We start from the raw sequence: 9,433 nt of genomic DNA, 5'->3' as shown, positions 1-9,433 counted from the left end.
TTTCATCCATTTTGAGTTTATCTTCGTAGATGGTGTAAGAGAATGGTCCAGTTTCATTCTTCTGCATGTGGCTGTCCAGGTTTCCCAACACCATTTATTGAAGAGACTGTCTTTTTTCCATTGGATGCTCTTTCCTGCTTTGTTGAAGATTAGTTGACCATAGAGTTGAGGGCCCATACTAGGGACTCTATTACTTTTTGCACAACTTCACTGACTCCCATGCATTCTCCCAATCCCATGATTTGTGGCTCTCTGTGAGAGGCTGTAAACAGAAGTTAAAGAAATCTATAGGATTCCATCCCAGTGTCACCTATCAATCTATATTGTTAGGAAATATCAGTGCAAGAGCATTTTCTTTCACCATATTTCCTGGATACTGAGAATGATTTATTTGAGTTCTTAATGTCAGAAGGCCAACTGATCTGTTTAACTGGCCAGGACATGACCCACTTCCTCCATTCTCTTTCTGCCCCCACCCCTTCATGTTGAATATCAGTCTGTGTCCATCACCTAATTTACTAGAAAAGAAAGCAGAGCAGAAGTTGCTGGCCTCTCTTTTCCTTGCTCGGGTACATGTGTCCCTCCTCCTTTCTTCTCTCCCCTTCTTTCTCTAATAAAACCTGCTCTGGACTGAAGCTCTCCCATCAGCTCTCCTGCCACACTCTGTCAGGAAGACACTGGGCAGAGGTCACCTTCTCAGGCACACTGTTTATCTCTAGAAGGGTCATAGACACACCAACCCTCTCCAGGGTGCCCTGAACAACTTCTCAGCCTGGAATTTCACTGCAAAGATGAACAAGACACCAATTCATTGGTAATTGTTTGTTTATTTTAAATATTTATTTATTTATTTATTTTGGAGAGAGACAGAGTCAATGGGGGAGGGGCAACAGGGGAAGGACAAAAGGACAAGGAGAGAGAGAGAAGCAGAATCCCAACTCAGCATGCACAGAGCTTGACGTGAGGCTTTATCACACAAACCTGAGATTATGACCTAAACAGATCAAGAGTCAGACTATTAACCTACTGGGCCATCCAGGCATCCCAAGACTACTTCAGTGTTATGTGGTTTTACCTTGAAGTCACTTATGCCCTGGCTGAGGAGCTCTTGGAATCAAGCTGTACTCAGTGTCACTAAGGAACAGCTGGTTTTGGGGATGTTACTTCTGGTTTCTATACTCTTTTTTTTTTTTTTAAGATTTTATTTATTCATTTGACAGAGATAGAGACAGCCAGCGAGAGAGGGAACAGAGGCAGGGGGAGTGGGAGAGGAAGAAGCAGGCTCCCAGTGAAGGAGTCTGATGTGGGGCTCGATCCCAGGACTCTGGGATCACGCCCTGAGCCAAAGGCAGATGTTTAGCGACTGAGCCACCCAGGAGCCCCTGGTTCCTATACTCTTAATGTCTCTGCGATTTTGTATCAAGCAGATGCTGAGGGACAGACAACCACAGACTGAGCTGGAACCAGAGTGGATCAGTCAGAGACACTCAGGATCCAGGCCCCTGTTCTGCTCAGAGTTTGCGCTCAGCTCCCCCTGCAGTCCCCGTCACTGTGTCATTCATGACACAGTAGTACACAGCTGAATCTGATGCTTGCACTGAGCCTTTCTCCAGGTGGAAAGATTTAGAATCTTTGTCATAGGTGGCTTCAAATCCTTTGCTGGTTCCCTTCTCCTTGTCCCTCAAGGCTTTCAGGAGGAGCTGTGGACCTTCTCCCGGATACTGGACATACCAGAAAAGAGTGGGGAAACTCGTCGTTATATAAGTACAGTTTATAGTCAGGGAAGCCTCTTCTGAAAGAGTCACTTGGCCTTCCGTCTGGGTCACTGAGTCTCCATGGGTTTGTCCTGAGGAAAGAGAAAAGAGACCTGTGTCACCTTGAGCATAAAGCTCTGGGATAAAATTAGAGTTAAAGGTTTTGCAGACACAATGGAAAAAAGAATCGCAAGTTTTAAGAAGCATTTTACTTACCAAGCATGAAGAGTACCACAGTCACAAAGCCTAGAGAACACTTCATCTCTGCAGTGTCACCTAAATAATGTTCTTCATTCTTACCATGAAGAAACCTTGGAGTGACAGAGAAATGATGAGGGGAAGCCCACATTTCACACAGGAAATGTGATTGTGGTAGGAAGCTGCGCCCCCTGGCGGACAGGGACTGAAGTGCCTGCATGTTGGCCAGAGTCCTCCCCAAGTCAGCCATGTGTTTCATCCCTGACTTCATGAGGCACATGTCAGTCTTCAGGTGCCCTTGGAAGTCTGAACAACAGCAGTTCTGTCCTCTCAGGTCTATTTGTTAAGACTCTACCTGATATGGAAGTTCATTAACACAGCATCCCAGGGCGTTTCTGTAGCTGGAGGGTAACAATCTTCTAAGCATCTTACTACAGTGTTTCACATTCTCATGCGTCCATGTGGGCCAGCCTGTAACCTAATATTTAGAACCGTGACTGTCATTTTTTAAGTACTCACTAAATACTTTTAAATTAAACAAAAATAATGAACAAAGGCCTTTAATTGAATTACCCTATTTACTTGTTCCTAAACTATTAGCAATTGCAAGAAATACTACTTTTTAAGAAAAGCTTTCAGAAGAAGTCACACTATTTGATAATCAAACATTGTAATAGTCAAATATTCCTGATTTTTAGAATAATTAAAAAGTGAAATATAAGAATTATAGACCGAAGAAACATCATACACGGAGTCACTGAAACGCTATAGAATGATCTGAGATTCTTATGTTCTCACAGTTTTATTGACTCCAACATAAGGTGACTAGAATATGTGAATTAGTCACCAATACTAATCCTATCCTCCTAACAGGTTTAGCCTCAAGGATGCTTTCTATTACCATCCATCTGACACATTTTGTTGTCAAATGTTAATCAAATAATTTTTGCCAAAAGGTAAGAAATCAGGATTTTCATGAAAAAGTTCTGGAGAGGGACTCATCTTCCGTAAAGCCCTGTAAACATTTACTGTAGACACATAAGGAAGCTTAGCTCAGCTGTTTCCTGGAGCCGATTTCCCACACATTCAGGTCGAGGAACATCAGGAGTCCAGAGCCAACGTGGGAAAGGTTTTCCAGGTGCAGAGTGAAGTAAGAAATTCAGGCCTGGATACTGTTTTGGTTCATGCACCCCTTTACTTCCCCTTCGTCTTCCAAATCACATTGTCAGAACCTGCCTCATCATTACGCTAGAAAGCAATTTTGGACAAGCCACTACAAATGTCTATTCAGATATGCAGGAACAATGGGAAATAGGCTGTGATAATGCTGGTTGAAAATAAACAGATTAGCACATGGATGAAAAAAGTTCTTATGCATAACTTTAAAAAAACACAATTTCAGGCCAATGAAAGTGGACAAGAAAAATAGTTTGCATTTGATGTCACAAAAGAAGACTTGCATGTCATCGAGGGAAGATACTGCATAGTAAATTTGGATATTTAACCCTTTATTAACACATAATTTACATAACCAAAACCACAAAATCAAACAATTCTATGAGATTTGACGTATGTAGGTATTTGTGCAGCCATCACCACAATTGAGATAACGAACATATGCATCACCCCAAAAGTTTCCTTTTCTCAACCCTCATCACCCCCATTTCAGAGAACTCTTCTGTGAATTAGTTTGTATATTTTATACTTTTGTATAAATGGACTCCTATGTACTCTTTTGTCTGGTTTCTTCTCAGCATAGTTATTTTCCGAACGGTGCATAGACTTAATTATCAAAACTTCGTTTCTTTTTGCTGCTATGTAGAATCCCATCACGTGCCTATGAACCAATGTGTTTATTCACCTGCCGCTACCCTAAGGATTAGTCCCAGTGGGGCTGTTACAAATAAAGCTGCTATGAACATTTCTGTACAAGATTTTTATAGACATACACTTTCATTTCTATTGGATCGATTTCCGGGAGCGGAATATGGTAGGTGTACATTTGACTTTGTTAGACCAATTTGTTCTAGCAGCTGTTTTGTAGATTCCCTTGCATTTTCTGCTCAATTATGCTGTCTGTTAATAAAGATAAGTTTACTTCTTTCTTTCCAAACCGTATGGCTTTGTTTCTTCCTCGTGCCGTATTGCATTGGCTGTAACCTCTACATCAATATTAACTACAAGTGCTGAGAGCCAAAACTCTTCCCTTATTTCTGAAGCTAAGGAGAAAGCGTTTAGGCTTTCACCATCGAGTATGACATTTGATGTAGGTTTTTGGTTGAGCCCTGTTTTCATTAATGAAATTCCCTTCAATTCCTTATTTGCTGAGAGTTTCTCTTAGGAATGAATCTGGATTTGTCGAATCATTTTTCTGTACCTATTGAGACACCTTCCTAAATTGCTCATCTGCTACTTGTCATTTTGGATATATTATTGATAAATTGTCAGGACAAAATATTAAAGGAGATATCACTCTCAAATTTACAAAGAATAAAGCAAGCTCGAAAGTATCAAGAACTTGATGGCAAAGCTGATACTTTTGAACACAGAGCTGGATGATAGCCAAAATCTTTCTCTGATTTTCAGGTTCGCCTGGTGGGGGAGGCGAGCACGGCAACTTGCACCCACTAGACCCCTAGTTCAAAGCAGGGGCGTTGGGTGTTCCACTGGCTGCGAACTGAGGACTGTTTGCTTCCTTGTGCTTCCTGCTGGGACTCTGAATCCAGACCCCCTGGGAGGGTGGGGGTAGCCAAACCAAAGAAGAATATCCCTGAGGGCTCTCGTCAGTGTGAACTCTTAAAACAGGCAGAAGCAACCCTAGGAAGTGGGAATCTGAGACAAGCTGTTATGTTGCCAAAGGGGGAGGACCTCAGTGAGTGCATTGCAGTTAACACTGTGGATCCCTTCAACCAGATCAACACGCAGTATGGAACTGTTACAGAATTCTGCTCTGAAGCAAGCTGTCCACTCATGCCTGCACGTCCAAGACACGAATATCATTGGGCAGACGGTACTAATATCAAAAAGCCAATCAAATGTTCTGCACCAAAATACATTGACTATTTGATGACTTGGGTTCAGGATCAGCTTGATGATGAAACTCTTTTTCCTTCTAAGATTGGTATCCCATTTCCAAAAAACTTTATGTGTGTGTCAAAGATCATTCTGAAGCATCTCTTCCTGGTTTATGGCCATATTTATCAAGAGGAGGCCCACCTTGGGGCGCCTGGGTGGCTCAGTGGTTAAGCGTCTGCCTTCGGCTCAGGGCATAATCCCGGTGTTCTGGGATCGAGCCCCACATCAGGCTCCTCTGCTGGGAGCCTGCTTCTTCCTCTCCCACTCCCCCTGCTTGTGTTCCCTCTCTCGCTGGCTGTCTCTCTCTGTCAGATAAATACATAAAATCTTAAAAAAAAAAAAAAAAGAGGAGGCCTACCTCAACACCTCCTTTAAGCACTTTATTTTCTTTGTTCAGGAGTTTAATCTGATTGATAGGCGTGCGTTGACACCTCTTCAGGGATTAATTGAGAAACTTGGATCAAAGACAGATAAATGTTTCTTCTAGAACACAGTGACCCTCTTGCTTCATCAGCTAGAGCTATCTCATTGCTACTTGTTATAGACTAGCGATACAGACTTTAAGAAAACAGGATAAAAATACACTTATTGTTTGTGTCTACTGATAAAATTGTCCCAAAGGCAGATTGGTCTAATCCGTCAGTGAGAAATTCAAGACACAGTGAATCCGAGGCACTGTGTGACCCCTCCTGAGTTAGACTGGTTGTAATAGGGGATGACAATGATGAGGTTGTGGGATATCAGCAAGGTTCAGGGGGGTGAATTCCGGAGCCCACGACCAAGAAAGAATTCTTGAGACGTCTTTGGTGCAAAATGGTGGTTTATTAAAACACAGGGACAGGACCCATGGGCAGAAAGAGCTGCTGCCCCGGGTTGTGAGGGGTGGCTGATTATAGACCATGGGGTTGGGGGAGGTAAGGAAAAGGGAGGTTGAGAAAACTTTCATATGTTAAGGAAGACTCAGTGGAGGCCTTGCCATTGTCAAGTGAAGGTTGTTTTTCCCTCTAGCAAGGCATTGTTGGGAACTTCCTGGAAGAATGTCACACCTGTCCCACCCAAGAGTGCAGAGTGGGGGGAGGTCGCAGGGTGTCAGTTTATGCTTTGTCTTCAGCCAGCCTTCTGCTCCCTCATCAACTAACATGTAGTCTATTAGTTTACTTATTCTTTTACTGAAGAAAACGACTGAGTGCTTCAGGTGACAGCATAATGGCTATTGAGAATTTCCACCAATGCTTTAACAAGTTTCCAGAGTAAATTACCTAATGGGGCTCCTGGGTGGCGCAGTCCTTAAGCCTCTGCCTTTGGCTTGGGGCATGATCCCGGGGTTCCGGCATCAGGCTCCTCTGCTGGGAGCCTGCTTCTTCCTCTCCCACTCCCCCTGCTTGTGTTCCCTCTCTTGCTGGCTATCTCTCTCTCTGTCAAATAAATAAATAAATAAAATCTATTTTAAAAAAAAGAATAAATTACCTAATAACACAATCAGATCAGTTTTATTCTGCCTTATATACAGATAGAAGAGGTATTTTTAAGTTTCCTTAAGATTTAGAACATTCGTGTGTTACTTTGGATAACCTTTTAGTTTGAAGTTTGTATACTAGTGTTTTTATAGATAAGACTTTTTTTTTCAAAATCCATGATTGCAGTTTAAATCCTCATATGACCTATGTAGTATGGGAGTAACCAGAGTTATTTCTAAAATGACTTTAAATTTTAATCTTTACTTGGTATTTTATTCACATAAACCTATTTAAGGTTTAGGAGTATGTATATCAGAAATAATTTTCCTAAGGCACCTAAGGACAGCCTTGTACATTTTTATTAATTTTTGTTAGAAGATTTTGCATTTTTTTCATTACTGGTATATGTCATCTAATCTGACAGAATGACAGATTTTTACGCCATGGTATTAGTGATGTGAATAATCATGTGAAATGTTTTGAGATAGAGTGCTATATTTGTGAACATAATTTTATGACTTTTTTCATTTAGTAGAAACCTTGCCATCAGTATGGAAAACAAAGAAAATTGCTTTCCACTGTATATCTGGCAGTCATCATAGATTAAAGCTTATTTTTCTGTGAAGAGAACTTATTCAATAAAGTACTATTCTTTAAAATGAAAAAGACAAAAACCAAAAAACCGGTTCCCTGTATTTGCCACTAAAGATTGTTGACAGAAAATTTGAGAGAGAGACTAGAGAGTAGCAAAATGACTTCTTTCCAAGGTTTTGAAATATCTTAAGACACTATTTAACACTCTTTATTATACATTGTAACTAATAAAGAAGATTTAAATAAGTCCAGGTTTGGCTCTTTTACCAAAAGAGGAAAGAAAATATAATGGAGGCCCAAACTGCTATTCAGGAGCTGACCACTGGGTATCGGCTTCACCATTCCATTCAGACCAAATACCAACACCTGATCTATGCAATGCGTTGTGGCAAAAGTGGAGAACTCTTCTAGGATTTTGTGGTTCACCAATATTGGCACTCCATTCATGACTAGTAGTCACTCTGTTCCTTGAAACTTGCTTGTGGTAGCTCAGTCTAGAGCATAGTTGTTCCAGTTCACAGGTATAAATACTTCTCCAAAATTTAGAAATAGAATTGTCTTATGACCCAGCAGTCCGCTTGTGGAATATACTCAAAAATGGAAGGGATTCATCTATATACAGAAAATATTGAGAGGTTTATGAATTCCTGCTTCTGCCAAAAGGTGGAAGCAACCCAAAAGTCCATCAACAAATAGGAATGGATACACAAAATGGGATAGGACATACACTGGAATATTATTCAACCTTGAAAAGGAAATAAACTCTGTCACATGCTGCAACATGGATGAACCCTGAGGACATTATGTCCAATGCAATGTCACGAAATGACCAATATTGCATAATTCCACTTCTATGAGATATCTAAAGTAGTCAAACGCGTGGAAACACAAAGCAGAGTGGTAGTTCCCAAGGACTGGAGGGTGGAGTAATGGAGAGTAATCGCTTAATGAGTACAAATATTTAGTTTTTCAAGATGTAAAGAATTCTAGAAATGGGTGGTGGTGCTGGTTGAACAACAATGTAAATTATTTCATACAAGTGAATTGAACACTTGAAAATTGTTAAAATAGTAAATTGTTAAATTTGTGCAACATGGATGAACCCTGAGGACATTATGTTGTGTTAAAATGGTGAAATTCTGTAATTAGAAACATTTAAAGAGATTCTTGTTAAGATTTCTACTCTACACATGTACCTTCAAATCAAATATGAGAGGGGGTTACAATGAAAGCCCAAAAATCAACCACCCATTACCATCGATTTTTAAGGCACTGTAGGAATGGGGTTAGAGGTGGAAGGCGGGAAATGGAGAGAATGAGGATTTTGGCGTGTGGAACATTGATGAAACAAGGAGGGCCTGGAAGTCTGCAAACTGAGTCATGTGTTGGCAAAAAGAGATTTTTGAAGAAAGATTGAAGCAAAGAGCAGGAACAGACAAAGAGGAAAATTCACACTCTGCACCTTCACAGTGTCCCCCTAAGAGCCCCTAGCGATGAGCATTTGTGGATAAGACTGGTGGGAAGCAGGGAAACGTCCAGTATGCAGACTGAGCACAGCTACGCTGGAGGCGTTAGTAAGAAGGAATGAACCCTAGTACAAGCTGCATCACAGAGCAGACCCCTAGAAACTAAATGCCAGTACAGATGACTCACAGCCAACAAACCTAATTACACGAACCACTACACACGACACTCAGTGCCTCACCCGCACATCATCGCACCCTGCGACCTGCCACCAGCGCACTCGGGGGCAGCAAGAGGGAGCTTCTGTAAGCGGCTAGTGAGCGTGTGCAGAGAGCAGCCCATCTCCCGGGTTGGGAGAAACCACACATACGCAGTCAGCACCGGCCTGGAGAAAGCCAACGGAAGAGGAACTGGAGGGGGTTATGCTAAGTGAAACAAGTCAAGCAGAGAAAGACAATTATCATATGATTTCACTCATATGTGGAACATAAGGAACAGCACGGAGGACATTAGGAGAAGGAAGGGAAAACTGAAGGGGGGGAAATCAGAGGGTGAGACAAACCATGAGAGACTATGGACTCTGGGAAACAAACTGAGGGTTTCAGAGGGGAGGGGCGTGGGGGGATGGGTTAGCCTGGTGATGGGTATTCAGGAGGGCACGAATTGCATGGAGCACTGGGTGTTATATGCAAACAATGAATCATGGATCCCTACATCAGAAACTAATGATGTACTGTATGGTGACTAACATAACATAATAAAAAAAGATGTCACAGGATCATCACTGTATTTCAGCAAAAAAAACCCCAAACAAACAAAAAGAGAGAGAGAGACTCTCAGCACCCAGTCTGGCTTCGCAGGATGGAGAGAAGGCCCTGAAGTTGGTGCTCC

At 41.7% G+C, this 9,433-nt stretch overlaps 1 protein-coding gene and 1 gene segment (V, D, J or C); one reads left to right on the top strand and one right to left on the bottom strand.

The window, feature by feature from the left end:
* Positions 1-1,511: 1,511 nt before the first annotated feature.
* On the bottom strand, positions 1,512-2,052 carry LOC125283643 (T cell receptor alpha variable 9-2-like). The segment is given in 2 exon segments: positions 1,512-1,846; positions 1,971-2,052. Coding segments are annotated over 2 exon segments (381 nt in total).
* Positions 2,053-2,170: 118 nt separating this feature from the next.
* Positions 2,171-5,514, top strand: LOC113249057 (MOB kinase activator 1A-like). The gene is made up of 3 exons (XM_057306379.1): positions 2,171-2,244; positions 4,679-5,193; positions 5,375-5,514. The coding sequence occupies exons 1-3, from the start codon at positions 2,171-2,173 to the stop codon at positions 5,512-5,514; spliced, it is 729 nt and encodes a 242-aa protein (XP_057162362.1).
* Positions 5,515-9,433: the final 3,919 nt, after the last annotated feature.

Source organism: Ursus arctos, unplaced genomic scaffold (assembly GCF_023065955.2).
Source record: "Ursus arctos isolate Adak ecotype North America unplaced genomic scaffold, UrsArc2.0 scaffold_37, whole genome shotgun sequence".
NCBI lineage: Eukaryota > Metazoa > Chordata > Mammalia > Carnivora > Ursidae > Ursus > Ursus arctos.
Note: the sequence above shows the minus strand (reverse complement) of the source record. Positions and strands in the feature narration are given on the sequence as shown.